General features: G+C 42.6%; 1 protein-coding gene across 1 annotated transcript in view; it reads left to right on the forward strand.

The window, feature by feature from the left end:
• The first annotated feature begins 1,631 nt into the window (after positions 1 to 1,631).
• ARIH2 (ariadne RBR E3 ubiquitin protein ligase 2) overlaps positions 1,632 to 17,565 on the forward strand; it is a 28,258-nt gene continuing 12,324 nt past the window's right edge. Inside the window, exons 1-3 of the mRNA XM_010134293.1 lie at positions 1,632 to 1,978; positions 14,425 to 14,492; positions 16,172 to 16,235. Of these exons, the coding sequence (XP_010132595.1) occupies positions 1,730 to 1,978; positions 14,425 to 14,492; positions 16,172 to 16,235 (381 nt within the window). The 5' untranslated portion in view covers positions 1,632 to 1,729. The remainder of the gene's footprint in view (positions 1,979 to 14,424; positions 14,493 to 16,171; positions 16,236 to 17,565) is intronic.

The following is a 17,565-nucleotide window of genomic DNA, read 5'->3' on the forward strand; positions in this document are numbered from 1 at the left end:
TGATACAGATTAAGCCCAGAACAGATCATTAACTAAGCAGGGTAGAGGGTGGGATGGACAATACAGGTTTGCCTTGGGTCTGTCAAATCAGATTTTACATCTGTCCCTTTCCAGTGTGGAGTGAGACGATGCCTCTGCTCCTCTGAAGTTCTGTGGGAAGCAGCACTGTGAAATATTTGTGTGCTGCTTATGTTGTGGATAGCTGAGGAATCAAGAGGCAAGTGAAAGGAATGGAGACCAGAATTCAGGGGATAATTTAATTAGCTGCTGGCCTTCATCCTCTCTCGCTGAAGGCTTGTGTCTGCTGAAATCACCACAGCCGCTCAAATTAATTGTACATCATGCCTCTTCCTGGTTATTCTGTGCTGCCTGGTCAGGTTACTGGAAACAGAAAACAAATGAGGAAAAATCATGAAAATTTATGTTTGCGATTTCCTGTGCTCTAAAGTCAGGATTCCCAAAGCTTGATTATGGTTTCTCCAGCAGCTACAGATTATGATAGCGTGGGAAAATGTCTGAGTAGCAGAGCTAACAGTATAGTAACGCAAAATGCAAACATGGATAAGAAACCCCATACTTGCTGCTTGTGGAAAACCTGGCTTTGATTTTATGTGTACATTTTAATATGTTAAATTCAGTTGCAGCATTGTTTTAAGCCTGTTGTAATTAATATATTCTCTCTCGAAACAAAATTATCTCATTACATGGAAATTTGTGACTAAATATGAGGTGGCCATAATTCTAGGTTGATATGTGCTCTACTGCCCAACCTCTTAGAACTCGAGTTCATGCGGTTTAGTTACACAAGCAGAAGGTTTGTAGTTCAGATAAATAAAATACATGAATTTTTCCATTGTGAATCTAAAAATTAAAAAAAGATGGCTGTTCTGATTCTTCTTGTGTGGCAGCTGTCAACACCTGAGCATAAATTTCTACATTCAGAAGGTAGTAAGTGTATACTGAGAAGGTAATAAAATGAGAGATTTTATTTCCCCGCTTAAATATAAGACCCAACCACATCATATCCAATAGAACCTACTTAAAGGGGTTAACTAATTTCACATTTCTTTTGAGATGGTATTGAAGGCTGATAAATTGGGTGCAATGAGAGATCTGTTTGCTTATTATCTGAAGTCCCCCTTATTGGCTGTGGTTCTGAAGCAATAAGAGCTTGGACAAGGTATCTCAGGTTGCCTTCCTAGCTGCTGTGGTCGTAGTTAAGGGGTTTGTGTTTTTTCCTATCGATGAAATGGATCTGATGCTTTTCTGCAGCTCTTCTGCCTGTTGGTAAAAACTAAATGTCGTAAATGTAGTTGTATCTCTGAAAAGATCTGTAGTGAAGGTTATGCAGCCACTTTGCCAATGTCAAAAGTCTTGGGGCCTGCACTGGGGGCTAGAATGCAGTGTAACAAGCCAATCTCTGAGGTTTTAGACCTCACGTGAAAGAGCAGCCTTGGCTTTGCAGGTGCGAGAGTCACAGTGGATCCAAACCAAGAACCCGCACAGCACGATCTTCTTCAGCTGGGCCATTGGGTTGGTCCGTTCCTGGCTGTTTGATCACCTGGATGATGTTGATGTGGCCTCTCTTACAATTTCTTAGGCAACAGAAAAAATTGTTTTTCCCCCCTTAGGAGACAGAGCTCAGATGAAATCAAAAGAACGATAAAGTTTGGAGGAGAAAAAGAAGCTGCAATTGCTTTCCTGGTCTGCAGTTTGACAGGGCATTAAGATGTCCGTGGACATGAACAGCCAGGGCTCTGACAGCAATGAAGAGGATTATGACCCTAATTGCGAGGAGGAGGAAGAGGATGAGGATCCTGGGGATATTGAGGATTATTATGATGGGGTAGCTAACGACGTGGAGCAGCAGGGAGCAGATGCCTTTGACCCAGAGGAATATCAGTTCACCTGCCTGACTTACAAGGAGTCGGAGAGCACTCTGAATGAACACATGGCCAGCTTGGCTGCCACGTTAAAGGTGAGGAAAGGTTTCTGCATTAACACAGCTGTAAAATCAAAAAGGCAAACGCTGAGCATACAGCTTGAAATAAAAGCTGTGGTGATATTACTGTTATGGGGGCTTGGAGGAACATTATTGAAGGTCCCCGGTTCAAAACTGCCTGAAAGGTTTACAATTGTTGCATACTGGTTCTGAGGCCTGAAAAATCTTCCTGACTGAATGTTAATTCTTACAATATTTTTTTTACACAGCTGAGCTTCATGATCAAAATTCCTAAGTTATAACTCTTTGCAGTAACACAATATATGCAAATATGTAGAAAAGAAACAGACCAAATCATAAATGGTGCAGATTGGTACGCTTGTGTTTGCGAAGACAACTGACAGATAGGAAGACACGCTAAAACTCTATAATTCTAACAAAAACACCTTTCTTTGTTGTTTCTGAGACTTTCAAAGACAGATCAGCTGTCATGCTGGGTATTAACCCTACTGCTGCAGTGACAGCAATTAAAGTGCGATGAACTTGCCAGCGCTGATGGTGACTGATTCATCCCAGAAGAGTCACACTGAGTCAGCTCCGTGGTATTGTGTTCAATAAGACTTTTGTGAAGTTTTCTTTCTTGTTGTGCAACTGCATATTGTAGTGCAGGCCAGTGATAAGAGGAGGTTCCCGCTCTGCCTCATCAATGTGCTTCAGTCCCAGTGCAGGTCAGAGGAAAGCAGATTTTTGTAAGCTCTAGATGTTGGCGCTGGGCTGGTATTGCCAACACATCTACTTTCTAACAGGTCAGCTGGTACTCATTGTTCTCTAGAACAACCTCAGCAAGCAGGATAGGTGACTGCAGCATAAGAAAAAACCTGTGTTGGATAGGTTTTGATTCCTGTTTGCTTTGGTCTGAATCAAACCTCGTTTAAAAAAATAGGAGAGATCTCTTGGTCCTTATTTGCACATCAGTGTCCTATAGAAACAGTATAACCATAAAGCCTGAGGACTGCAAAGCCTATAAACAACAGGCCTTCAGGTGCACTTGTTGCTGCGTCTCCAGCTGATTTTGCTGCCTGTTGTACTTGTTCCCAGCTTTCTGCACCTCCGAAAACGAAGTTTTACTCTATCTTGACTGTCAGACTTGTCTCTAATTTCTTCAAAATGTGCAGTTAGAGCTCTGAATGCCTGCTGCTCCCTACAGATTGTCAGAAAAGGGAGGTGAAAGAACAGAACAAATGAGAATAGCTGGTCAGCACTTTTGATCCAGCTGCCAGTTGCTTTTGGTTCTTGGCAATTAAGTAAAGATTTAGAACAGCTTTTCTGCTCCTTACTGTTGGCGTTCAAATGGAGCACCCTTCAGAAAGGTGACCCCTGCCATATTGTTCACTCGAATTAAATTAACAAAAGCAATACTTTATTTAGACTTTAAAATCAGGCTTCCAAATTTAAAATAAAATTGTCAAGAACTGTGAAGGTCTCCTTGAGCAAATACTATAGTTGACCAGATAATATCAATCTGCTAGCTTGAATGATGACCCAAGAGAGAACCTTTTAGATTCCTTTTGTATCAGGAATATGCTTGCATATTTGCTTAAAAATGAAGTGCTGCACATTTTGGTTTGTGCATGAGAAGATAAAAATAAATTTGGATAGAAACCTGAAAAACTACAATCCTGTAAGTCACACACAAAGTCTTTAGCTCTTAAAGTGCCACATTAACTCCCTGTTCACTAGCAACAGTGGTGCAAGAATTGCACTTTTCTTGGAAACCTGTTGTGTATCCTCAGTATGTGCTCTTTGTTTCCTGGCATCCTTCCTAGCAATACTTCAGCAACCCTGTTTCTTCCTTCCCCTTTTCCACCAAGGAAACTTGTCATTTTGTTATTTTTCAGAGACGAACTGCAGTGGAAAGAATTTGGTTTGAATAAGCAAGTATAGAGAAGGAGGAAATTGAATAGAATATGTTGAACTATTTGTTATTATTTTCTGTTGACTTAATGGGTATGAATAAACATGGGCAGGCTTTTGGAAGAACTGTATTAACTTCTTTCCTCTAATTTGCTTGTGCTTTAAAGACTTTTTTTTCTTTTCAAGACTACCTTTCATAATGTCTCGTGTTTTTCTGGATAGTGGTGGTTGTTCTTTTGGAACACACTAGTTCGTTTTGTTGATTTCATCTCCTTACCTTGTGCTAACCAGTGGTTATATAGAGCTTTTCAACATTAGCTCATATTTAAGGTGGAGTTATTGCCCCTGACAGGGATGGATAAAGGTAAATTGAAGACTCTCTTCCCAAGGTACGATGTTGAAGACAATGCAGATATCTGAGCAATTTGCTGTCGCAAGAAATGAATAGACTAATACAATTCCTTAAAGCTGAGAAAAAATTAATGCCATAAACGGGCTCAAAGCCGTCTTTGATTGTTCTGCCACTGTGTATTGTCATTAGGTGATTCACTTTCTGAAGGTTAAATTGGGGGGGTGTATTGAGTGTGGTTTTTTTCCCTGTGGCGTGTTGCCTACACAGTTTTAAGATCAGAAATGGGTATTCAGAACTTTACATCTTCATACTTGCAATCTGTACTGTTAATAGCTAATATAAAAACCTAATACTTCGTTTGCTCTGCTTACTAACCCTGAACATTTGGGTTTTTTAACTGTTTTTGTTCAGCTATTTCAGGCTGTTTGTTGAATTCCTCTTAAAAGTGTTGAGGTAAAGGGTGATCTTCCTTGGAAACTTCCTTGGGTACCTTTTTGTGTTCCTGTGAGTTACAGCTGACCTTGTTCTCACTGCTGCTGAAGCTAAACAAACAACTGAACAGACCTGGGGTTGACTGGCTAAGGTCAGGGCAGCTGTGAGCACGCTGCCTGTGTTTAAATGTTTGAAGGCAAGTCAAAAGAGACAGACTCTTCAGCAAAGTGCTTGGTTTTTATGTACCCCTGTTAGAGATGGGATCAGTTAAGTCGGATAAAAGCATGAAACCCAGCATGCAGGGAGATAGATGTTTGGCCTTGTATCTCTTACTGTCATAGGAATCTTTTACCTTGAATTCTTCTGCCTTGCATTTTATTAGGTGGGGAATTCCAAAATAGAAAAAATAGTACAAAAAGGTAACAGTAGATACAGCCAGCTGTGCTGTGCAGCGGGCCTGCAGCTACAGCAGTGGTGGTTATCCCAGAACCATACACAAGCTAGAGGGACTTCCTCAGTGGTACTGTGAAAGTTTCTCCTCGTTTTAGTTTTAGTAAGAACTGTGAGCAGATCCTTAATTTCCAAGAGAAAGAAGAGGGAATGTTTGCTCCTTGGTTAGTGCTGTTAATCTGGAGGTCTGTCTGTGCAGAGTTCAGTTAATACCCTGACTAAAATTAGGACAGGCTATCTCTGTTGAAACATGCCAGAAGAAAATCTCAAACTAATATCCAAAACTGCGATTCTCCAACCAAACGGCTGTGAAGTGAAGCAGATCGCTTTGCATTCCTCAAAAGGTCGCTTGAACAAGTCACCATTGGTTAAGGACAATACTGTTGAGAGCAGAATGGCATGTATTGCCTGCAGACCAGCAAAGGAATTTACAACAGTTCTCTTTAAAAAGTAGCTATAACTACAAAATCAGTATCTTTTAAAATAGTATAGTAATAGGTTTGTTTTCAAGACATCTCTGTCAGTGGTCATTGAGTGATTGTGGGTCCTGGAGTGGCAGTATCAGTACATGCACACAAACAGTACGATAGCGGACAGTTGTACAAACACAGTTGACCCTGTCTCTGGCAAGCAATTAAGTGTGTGATGATGTCATATTGTTTTTGTTTGCGAATGACACTTCCTGGCTCTGCCGAGGGTCTCCATACAAGTCTGAAATATCTGTCATGTTCTAAATAACTGGTGTTAGGTTCTCTCTTTCAGTGATGAGATGGATCTTTCTATTTTGTACCGTTTTTTTTAAACTGGTAATATAAACCATCAGATAAAACAATTGCAGCACAATTTATGAAAAAAATTATCTTGACTTTAGGTCTTTTTAGAAGCTGATTGTCAGTCATGAGAAGCTGAGATATTTCTGCACATATAAGGTAACAAAGATAGTTGTGGTGTTTTACAGGCAATTGATCCTGATGTAGTCTTTTCACTAAACCCAAGGGAATTGTAAAACTGAAGAACTTATTATCAGTTTGCTGATGTGAGGGATCTGCTAATGTTCACTAGACAGTAAAAAGCTTCCTTCCCCTGCTCCTCTAAATAACACTCTGTGATGTGGTTTTTTGGGGCTGTCCCTTGAAGGATAAAACTTGTAAGTGCAAAAAGTATTTGATGTCGTGACATAGTTCTGAATCTCTTAATCCATGTTATCACTTCTGATCTTTCAGAGGTGAACCAGTTTTTCATATGTTCTTGCTCACCTTACTGATGTCATGTCTTTTAATGCAACCAAATTATCATTTACTTATAAAAACAGCCCTCTGAAACTGTTCCACACACTCAAATTGTGCTGACACAGAACAGTTAGTTTGTAGAGCTGCTTGGTGAATGCTGGCAGCAGTCCTTTTCAAATACCATCTTTAGCAGATCCAGAGTCATGTGCATGCAGATTGGCAGCCTGTGTGAGCGACTCTACCCAAAGGAGCTGGCGCTCACAGAATGCCTGTTCAGTGCGATCGCAGAAAGTCTGTAGAGAGCCAGATGTCGAGACACTGGTGTGTGTGCCTCCCTACACCTCTGTGCAAACTGCAACCAAGTGTGTGGTATGGGGTGCTTACCCAAACGAACCTGCAGTGGTGCCTGGTCATCATTTTGATGCCATAATGACTTTGTCAAACTTATATGCCACATAAAATGGCAGTCACGAAAGACTAGCCACACCTAAGGACCTTGAGAAGTATTAAACCCCTGGAAATATTAAAAGCACGTACATAAGAACAGGGTTTGAAAAACTCATTCAAAATTAATGTCCATAAGAACCAACATTGGTAGACATTACTATGTGTAAGTAAACAGTCAGTAAACGTTTGAGTATCATTTGTTGTAAATGGCAGACCCTGATAGGCACATTGGACTCACGGAACCCCTCTGGTGCTGTTTGACGATGATAACGCCCTATTTCCAAGTATCTGTAAACCGTAGATTAGTCATGACGTGCAGGTTTATATCTGTACCGTGTTCTGTGTTTTAATATCAAGCCAACATTATGTGGGGCATCCAGTCGGAAGCTGTGGTCCTTAAGAGCTCACATGCCTGAGATGTACCTTTTGTCCTTTGCCTGGTTTTTGTTCCCAAACAGAAAGATCCTGGAAGTTCTACTATACGAAAGCAGTGTTGTTTCCTACCAGATGCGCAATGCCTGTGTTTTAGTAGGGTGTTAAACATCCAGATGACATGAAGATGTCTGTAACCATCTGCAGGCTGTGTTTTATTTTGGCTCCTAAAGGTTTTTAAAAGCATAGTAAGTTTTTGTAGATTTCTGATCAGCAAGATAAAAGAGCTGGCTGGAGAGCCCCAGCCTTGCAACCCTCTGACAACCTCATGGAGTTCATTTGAGGAGAGAAATCAGTTTTGTTACTTATTGCCCAGGACTGCCAGAATTCTCAGCTTGATTGGAAAAATAAGCCATGAATGTGGAGGGTGGTTATAGCCCACACATTTTGTGATTCACGCCTTAAGTGTATCTTACCGCCAGTATGGCTGCAGTGAGCAAAAAACCGTTCACAGCTGTGGTAAGTATGATCTTGGTGGGAGGTAGAGGCAAGACACAAGTCATTCAAAATGCCGAAACACTGTTTCGGTGAGTGTTTGATGTTGCGAACTTACAGCTGGACACCACGATCCAGGAGCGGCATGAAGCCCATTGCCGCGTTTGTGTGCGGTGCCTGTTAAGGGTGGTACAGCAGAAATGATCAACGTTGTGTACTGTGAAACACTGTTTTACAAAGCAGATGTTCCTCCTCTTTGTCTTTTTGTAACAAAAGAAAACTGCCCTTAGAAGCTGGGATTGTCAAGTGAAGGACCGTGTTATTTGGACTTGACCAGGGATTACTCGCTGCTAAGACCTACGCTGCCTGTACGTGCTGCTGTGGCTGTGTGCACGCACCAGTGCTTTCCGGTGCGAGTCGGCTGCCCCGTGTCCTGAGCTGCTGGTCACCACTGTGTGGATTTAGGGTATTGCCTGTCCTTTGCTTTCTCCCTGCGTGTCCTCTGCATCCTGCTTTCTGTCAGCCAGAAGGAATTGCCCACTTCTCCTGGGTTTTGCGGTGGGGTCTAGCCGAGTGCAGCAGTGGGGTGTGTTGCTGGGGGTTTTGCTCAGGTGCTGGGTTGCGCTGCAAGTAGAATAGCTGCAGCGAGTACAGCTGGGGAGTCTCATGTCAGTCTTCTATCTGTGTGCCGTCTTACAGCTTTCTTGCTGCATTTCTTTGGCTCTAAACCTTTCAAAGAGGGAATCTCATAGCTATTTTGTAATAATGCCTTCTGGCAGACCATCTTGCTGAAGTCTTTTTTTTTTTTTTTATAATTTATTCCTGAATCTCCTCAGGAAGGAGAGCCTAACAGCTTGAGAAATACGTATGTTGAGATTTCCTAGCTGAGTCCTGCTGATCCTGTTTGTTGGCAGCTGCAGCTGAAATTGTTGCTGCCCTGTGTAGGAGAGTGGATGGATTAAAGCAATGTGTAAGCACAGAGAAGGAGTTAGAGTTTAACCCGAGATCCCCTTTCTTCACTCTGTGGCCAACTAGGTTGTTCACTGATGGCTCCATGAACCGTGTGTATAACACTGGCGGTATTTGTCATCCCCAAACCACACTCTGCCTTCCAAATATGCTTCTAATCTTGCAGACTGACACCGGGTCTCTGCGTGCCAGAGGATGAGTGACGGGCTACAGATTAAAACCCTGTGATGAAGCAGAGCTCATGTAGTGCTGTTTGTCAGGACTGTTCCATGGTATCCAGACTGCAGCTACAGACTCTAAATTGCATTTCTTTTCCTGGTGCAGGCTGCAGTCTGTAATCAGGAGAGCGGCTGAAATGTCAGACAGACTGGGAGCAATACTGTGAGTGAAACCTAAAGATGGAGGGCTTTTTCTCACTGTTTTTATTTTTAAGCTCAAGTGTTCACAGCAAAAAAAGCAAGGTGTCTGATTTCATTGTAACTTTGTCTTTTTTTCCTGATAAGTGAAATAAATTTGAGTTCAATTTTGAAAACTGCCTTCTGATGCTCAGAAACCCGTAACAGATACAGAGGACTTTGCTGCAAGACTTGAACACTTGCAGTGTTTAGGATGGGTGAGGTTAATCACAGCTCCCACCCCTGCAATCTCATGAGTTTTCTACCAGGACTGCATCTTGGAAGTCTACTTAAAAGCAAAGTTAAAAAATGGTCCAAAAAAAGCTTTTTGGTTGCCCTTTTATTTCTTCTTAGTTCCCGATATTTCTGCATTTTTTTAAAAAATCTTCCAGTAAAAACAGGGCAGTCAGATGGTTTTTCCAGTGGGTCATGGAGGGAGTTAGCTCTACTTTACACAACAGAAATGAGTGTAAAATAGTGGTTTTTTCCTTTTGTGGGTCACTTTCTTTACCTCAGTATCCTTAAGTGTGCCTGAAGGTATTTTTTTCTTCAGCAAAAGTATTCAATAAAAATTATGGTTTCTTTCTAAGCTGTTACTTTACCACAAACTCAATTTTGTCTCTGTTTTGCCCATAGTTGCTCACCACAAGCAACAGTTTCAGAGGCTCTTGCTCTGTGTTTTTACTGTTGTGAAGAATTTGAGTGTGTTTTTAGAAATTTTGATGCAATGCACAAACTGTCTTCCCAAGTTTGTTCCTTCTTCGTAGAACTAACAAAAACTATTCACTGATTAAAAGAAATGCTTCTCAAGATTAATCCTATTTGCTTAAATCTATTTGTGTAAAAAAAAAAAAAAATCTTGGATTAGGGGAAAGACAAGAAATGGAATCTGCATTTCTTTATGCCAGGTTTGTGTTCATCTCAGCCAGACATTTCAGTGGAACCCTGATCTAACAGGAATTGTCAGCTTGGTGCAAAGCCACAGGATGTCAGCTCCAACCAGATCATAATATCTCCAAGTCATTCTGAATTGAATCTTAGGGAGAATCATGTGATGAATCTTGTTTTAAATTCCTGGTACCATTTCTCTGCAAACTGAGAGTTGAAACACACCTCCAAAAAATAGGCCATCCCTTGGACAAAAGTGAAATGAACTCATGAGATATGCATGTGACATAAATATGCATGAGCAATTTCTGTAGAATATAAGCTCTACAAAAGACGGTGGTTTTTTAGCTTTTAGGAAACATTTCTGAGTTAGCAACTGTCACGGTGGCATGGTTGGAAAGATTCTGCTGTAGAGAGATGAAGCTTCAGCTTTTCAAACAACTTAGCTTATCTAGGGAAGCGAGTTGTCTTAGAGCTCTCTAAACCCAGCAAGGTACCTGCAGAGCTTCTTTACAAATTCTTTTGATATTGTCCTGTTCTAAAGAGTGCCAGACTCTCTCTCTCACTTCGGAAGTGCAAGAGTTTTGCTTACCTTGGAGAGTAAAGAACCCAGCAGATAAATGGAGATAGAAATAATAATAATAAAGAACATACCGTGCTCTCTTGCAGAAGATGAACGGCTGTGCGTTTAATGTGAGGGCGTTGTTCCACTTTCAGAATCTAATTTTGTCCAGCACTATGGACATTTTTTCAGACTTCTTTTGCGGCTCCTGTAGAGCCTTTCTCTTATGCAGAGCAGCTTCATCTCAATGTCCTTCCTCTGTGTGTAGACACTGCGCCCATTTTCCAGAGCACTGATAAACATCAGCGTTTGGTGCCCGTTTTTGGCAGTCAGCAGCCTTCTATCACTGGTAAGTCAGAGTTAAGCTGATGGAAGTTTGGAAGAGGCTTGGATGTGGCCAGATTCCTGTTGATTTATCTCCAGGTAAAGCTGGAAATTGCAGATTGGATGAGATCCTCTCTCCTCAGCTTTGCCACCCCATCATGTAGAAAGAAGCCTGGTCTTCAACTGGAAATTTTCCAGGTTCATCTTTCAACTGAGCTGATCTTTGATCTTAAAGTTTTCAGCCGGTGAGAAAATGGGGAAATGAAAATGAGGAAAGAAAGAAATTTTTTGGTGTGACTACTGCCCTCAGCTTTCATCATCTAAATTTCAGTAAATTTAGTTACAGTTAGAAGAGTTCTAGAGAAGTCAAGCCAGGTAGAAGCATTGGCACAATTCATCAGTCGCAGACAAAACCAGAAGTGCAACATTTAGAATACACATTCCCTTCTGCACCATGGTCTGTAGTTTACTGAAAGAAGACCTGCTGCCAGCCAGGCACTGAGTGCCTGGGTCTTAATATTCTGAAATGAAAACAAGAAAGTTTAAGCAAAGCTGACAGTGTATCAAAGACATCTTTTTAAATTTGTTTTGTGTCTGAGTCAAAGCATTATTGTTCCTGGATAACCTGAGATTCTTGTGGCACCCAGGGACTGATAGGGGCCTGAATCATAGCTGTTTCTGAAATGTTTTAAAAGTTTGAGATCTGTCACTGTGTGAAACTCCTGACTGGTCAGGAAATGCTGTACTGGACAGTGTGCCTGAACAGCAACCAAGGCTTATTTTCTAGCTGTGAGGCTGCAGTGGGTGCGTACGGAGGGGCCATTCATGCCTTCTAACTGAATGGTTCAGCCCGCAGCATTAGCTTCTGTACCTTGCTTCTCCAGTCCTGTAAGGTAATGGATTATGCACACACAGACCCAAGTTCTGATTGCAGTAGTATTTTTCTGTGCTCAGCATGTTTTGGCTCCTGCTTAAAAAGAAATACTTCAATTACTCTGGGGTGTTACTGTGGAAGAACTGGCTGACTTGGTACAATCATTCACTCCTTGTGAATGTACAATCATTGAAGAGGCTGGGGAGTGCTGCTGATCAATAGAAGCAGGCTTTTGCTAAACACTCCTTTTTCTTCTCATGCTAGTATTTCTTGAATCTCTCCAGTGGTGTTGGCCCCTGATGGTGTTGGCCCCTGATGGTGCTGACATTTGCCTTCTGAATTACCAGCCTTGCTGGTGGTGAGCAGGATGTAGATTGTAATGTGGTGAGACTCCGCTCAGCAGGCATGGCCCCAGCCTCATCAGTTCTCTGCCCCTCTCCCATCCCTCTTTCATGAAGTTTGAATGTTATCTTTCTGTAATGTGTAAGAACCAGTAGAACTTCCATGCCAAGCAGACTGTGGGTACAGTGCTGCAACTGGCTGCCTCTGGGACTTCTTTTTTCACAAGGCTGCATGCAATCCAACCAGGTAGTATCAAAAACTCCGAAGCGTTCAATTCTCTTAGGATAGTTTGTTAGATTCCAGAAAAGTGTGTGCTAGTATTTGTAGTTCTTTTTCTATACATATTAATTCTTGCACGTACGTCGTTCCTTCTCTGGGGACAAGTAATTTCATGGAGTCAGGATGCTGCAATGGATGCTACACCTCGGGCTCTGAAAATCCAGCTGAAAAACACTCATTTTCATGGGTTACAGATGATCTTCCCATTTAAGTCCCGTGGTTTGGGGTTTTTGTCAGGATGGTAGTTCTTCTTTACTGATACTGAGAAATAATTTAATTGCTGTTAGGGAATGATTCATTAACATGTGGTTTGCATTTGCAGGAAGCCAGTCTTGTAGAGACCACATTCCTGATGTTTGTTTTACAGACATGAAATGCAGATGTCTTCCTTGAACAAGCAAGTCAGAGATGCTAGGCTGGGGCTTAAGATTACAACCCATCCGAGGCTGGCAGTGGCACGTCATCCATACAGACTGGAGCAGACTCTGTGTGTCAGCAGCAGCAGCCCTGCGTGCCACGCTCCATCTCATCACAGGGTTCTGTGCTGGCAGGGGGGGCAGCGCTGCCTGGGCAGCCTTGGTTTCTCTGAGGGTCATGTTGCTAGTAAAAGGGATATACCAGATCTTACACAGCATGAGCTAACACTTCAGTTCTTCTAGTAAAATGATTATTTGAACATTGAAAATAATTTCTTTATTGCTGGAGTTTCTTAGTGGCCAGCAAAGAGGGCAAATCAGAAAGTAGAGGTGGATAAGAGCCTCCGGCTGCATCACGTGTTGCTGCTATGCTGGTTTAGCTCGCTGAACCAATCATTCAGCTCTGACAAATGCCAGTGCAGGACTGGGACAGTATCATGTCGCAGGAATAGGTCAGTTGTTGAGTTGTGTTATGAAACTGCACCATTTCAGTGAGCTGGATTTAGAATAGTAGTGAATATGCTGCCCCTGGGTGTGCAGAGCCTGTCCATTTATAGAAGGAGCAACCATTGCTTGGTTTTCCTTCCAGGGCTGTGTCGAGGTTGCTGTGTATCTGTATTACCAGTACATCAGGTCCTGCAATTCACCTGTAGCAGAATTTAAGAAGGCTTTTGCCTTTTCAGCAGGTGATTGGGCCTGACAGCTTCCCTAGGGTAAAAAAAGGAGCTCTTTCCTGCAGCTGGGACAGGAGTTGTGTTTTCTGTATGTGTGGTAAAAAGAGAGGTGCTATAGCGGTAGCTTGTCTTGGAGCACGGAGGTCAGAGGGTGTATGAATGTAGAACGTGCAGAGCACTAGGCTTGCCCAGATGCTTCCTAGCACAGACAGGAGTGAGGAGTCAGGGGTCATGAGCCTTCTGAATTCCCCTGGAAGAGATGTTTTTTTTGAGTGCCATGGACCTGATAAAGGCATGAAGTGGTCGAGAGGCAGGTTGAGAGTCCAGCACCTCAGCAGATGTCCGTGGGTTTGGTGGGTACGAGCCTTTTTGTGCTAGCAGCTCAGTCTGTTTTCTTTTGAAATAAAATACGTAGAAGCAAAGGAGGACTTGTTTGCTTGTGTCCTTGTAACGTGACTTTAAATGACATGTTGCAGTGTTCTAGAGGGTGCTTGGGCTAGCACTGACTGTGCTAGTTCTTGTCAGGAGTCCACGTAATGCAAGCAACTCTGCATGGCAATAGTCCCTGTCACAGTAGCTTTCCATCTTCCTGTTTCAGTCCAGCATATAACTTCCATCTCTACAGTGAAGGCTTGCGAAAATGCTTTTTCTTTTCCCCCTACCCTTTGCTGTCACAGTATGCCTGTGTTTGCAGCTGGTTAACTGCTTCCCCAGCTCATTAAGTGGTGTCTCTCTGCCCTGTGGTTCCTGCTTTGCACACTTAGCGAGGCCCCTGAGCCCAGGCTGATCTGGGCCTCTCAAGAGACAGCCAGAGTCAGGACTGAGTGTGAGGCTTCCATGAGCAGTCAAACTATTCCAGCGAATTCTCAATTCGTTCCAACCTGTATACTGCAGGCACATTGGCTGTGAACGTTCGGCCCTAGTGGTTAAATGGGAATTGAGTATCACTGTGCTATTGTACTGAGTTTCTACAAGTTATTCATCTTGTAAGATCATAGTCCTAAGCAGAGATGTGTCCTCAAAATATGCCTAACTTTCCTTTTTTTTTTTCTTCTGTTTCCCACCTAGGTATCACATGCTGTTGCAAAGCTAGTATTAGTTAGTTTCCACTGGCAAATCTCAGAGATTTTGGAAAGGTAAGTGTAAATAGTCCTACCTCTTCTGTGCTCAGTGCTTTCCCCCCTTGCTTTGCAAGAATGCTCAGCGCAGTCCATAGGTGTTTCTGACCAGCGTCTCTGAACCTGGCCACACAGTCCATTCCAGGGAACAGGAAAAACACTCTTTTGATGAGGCTGCATTGCCTGTAAGAAACGTGTAAACTGGGCGATGGTAATGATGGCGAATGTCTTTCAGTCTGAGGAATTCCTGTCATGCTGAGAACCCTGTGGATGCATTTAGCTTAAACTTTGAGATAACAGCTTGAGAGTGCTGCACTATATTTATTTTAACAAATATGAAAATACTGTATGTGTTGTTTTGAACGCGTAAGCCCTAAATCATAAAGGAGCACTGAACCAATGGTGATGTATGCTTTAGTTGTACATTCACACTGAAGTTATTGCTCCTCTTGAACGTAAGACGGGTTTTTCCAAGCTGACTAGCATTTGCCAGTCATGCTTTCTTGTAGGAGAGCAGGAGAAGACGGTGCGAGAGAACTGAGAAGCGCAGCCCCTTTGTGGCTTGGTCAGTGTCACTGTAACAGAGTCTTTGAGCTGATTTCAAAAGGAGGGTTCGGACTCTGCTCAAACATGAACAGGAAGTGTTTCAGGAGGCGCTGCTGTCTGGCAGCCCCTCCAGAAAATACTGGCTCGGAACTGAACATTGTCTGAAAATAGAGATCCCATCGGTCTGACTCATCCTGCCATACCATTTTTGGCCCTGTAGCCAGCAGCTTCACCCAGAGAATATATGGGAGATGCATCTTGTGTATGGATATTATTGCAGCGTCTTTGCTTGGCTACCATGCATCCTGTGAAAGCTCTTATCTGGGGAACTGGAGGGTGAGATTCCAGCATAGCAGTTCAGGGTGATTCTGCAGGTTAGAAAGATTTAAACATGAGTAAGTTTGGGGAAGGGTTTACTTCTAAAGTTATGTCTCTTTCTCCACTGATCTGGTCCTCAAAATTCTGTCTCAGTACAAAGTGGCATTATCAAATGACAGCTCCCCAGTACAACTAAAAAGTGGCAGTGGGGAGGGAGGATTTACAGCACTACACCACAGTGATGCTGTTTTTTAATTCACTGAGATGTAAACTGGAATGGAAATCACAAAGAGCAAAACATGTTTAATTCTAAGGCTGCCGATAGACAGCTTCAGATGCCTAAGAGGTGATAATCTGTCACAGAGGAAATACTTACCTAGGTAATAGACTGGAGTCAAAGTGACACCTAACCAGGGTAGCTTGATTTTGCAAAGGAATAGAACACAAACAGGAGCCTCACTGCAGCGTGTTATTATGGGCAGTGGCTCTAGAAATGTGGATAGGAAAACTTAGCTTCAGAAATAATTTTCCTACAGCTCTCTTCCTCTCCCTGAAACATACTCATCAAGGAGTATGAGAGAAAACTTAATCCATTACTGGGAGAAGTATCATTCCTGTTTCTGATTTTTGAAGAAACTCTCACGAAGTTTTGTTGATGAGACTTCAGTTCACTATGTGGAGGAGTCTCACGCAGGACACATTTCCACTTTCCCTGTTGAAATCTACCCTACCATTTGCACAGACCCTGTTATTTATTGAGGTGAGAAAGATCACTTTAACAAAGCAAAATTTATTCAGAAGTTGATTTGATCATTCTTCAATTGCCTTTTCAGGCACAAGTCTAATGCTGCCCAGTTGCTAGTCGAAGCACGAGTTCAGCCCACCTCATCCAAACATGTAAGTATGTTAACTATTTTGGTCCTTCCCTTGGCAGACACCTCTGACCCACCTCATCGGAGGATTGCATTACTAATGGCACAGTCTGGCCCACATTAACCCTTTGCAAACTCGGATCCAACACCTTAACTCAGTACTGGGTTTACTTTTTAAATGAGAATGCATTCAAGAGGGTCTAACATTTAAATAGCAGCTTTGCTTTAGTCTTGCAGGTAATGAATTACGTGCCTGAAGAAAATTAAGCTCTTTTTTAGGCATGGAAGGAGCAGAGCACATGGGTGTGGCTACCTCTTCCAATTCTGTCCTCTCTGTGAAAGACACTCAAGGGAAGCTCTGTGAACAGAGCTTGTCTGTGGCTGAAACACGGATTACACAGGATTTCTTGGGTTTTTTTCCTGAGATGATAGTTTACTGCACTGCTCTGCTCAGGGATGCTTAAGCCAAACCTTCCAGTGATGTTGCTGCTAAGTCAGTTAATAGAAATATTTGAGCTTGTGTTTTGCAGCTGGAGCTACACAGGTCTTTAGATAAGGTTGTTTTTTTTTCTTTTCCTTTTAAATAGAAACTTCCTGTTGCATGTTTACTGGTTTCATTCACAGTGGGTGTCTGGTACAATCCACAGTTACCCCAGGAAAACATTGCTATGTGTCAGATTTTGAGTGATAAAATATTACATCTGAGAAAGACTATGTCTGGATTGGGGAAGAGGGGAGATTTTAAAAGCCTGATTTGGCATCTGAGCAGATTTGTAACTAGCAGACAGTGAAAATGCTAAAACAGCTGACAGGAGTACGTTTCATGGACTCAAATTATCACAGAGTCATTTTGGTTGGAAGAGACCTTTAAGATCATCAAGTCCAACCGTTAACCCAACACTGCCAGATTACCACTAAACTGTGTCTCTCAGCAACACATCTACATGTCTTTTAAATACTTTCAGGGGCAGTGACTCCACCGCTGCCTTGGGCAGTCTGTTCCAAGGTTTTACAACCCTGTCTGTAAAAGAAATGTTTCCTAAAGTCCAATCTAAACCTCCCCTGGCACAACTTGAGGCTGTTTCCACTTGTCCTATCACTTATTACTTGGGAGAACAAGACCCTCGCCTTGCTACAGCCTCCTTTCAGGGAGTAGTCGAGAGTGATAAGGTCACCCCTGAGCCTCCTTTACTCCAGTTCCCTCAACTGCTCCTTATAACAGTTGTTCTCTAGACCCGTCACCACCTTCACTGCCCTTCTCTGGACGCGCTCCAGCACCTCAATGTCCTTGTAGTGAGGGGCCCAAAACTGGACACTGGATTCAAGGTGTGGCAAGTGCCAAGTACAGGGGAACA

The sequence above is a fragment of the Buceros rhinoceros genome, unplaced genomic scaffold (genome assembly GCF_000710305.1).
Source record: "Buceros rhinoceros silvestris isolate BGI_N320 unplaced genomic scaffold, ASM71030v1 scaffold23444, whole genome shotgun sequence".
Lineage (NCBI taxonomy): Eukaryota > Metazoa > Chordata > Aves > Bucerotiformes > Bucerotidae > Buceros > Buceros rhinoceros.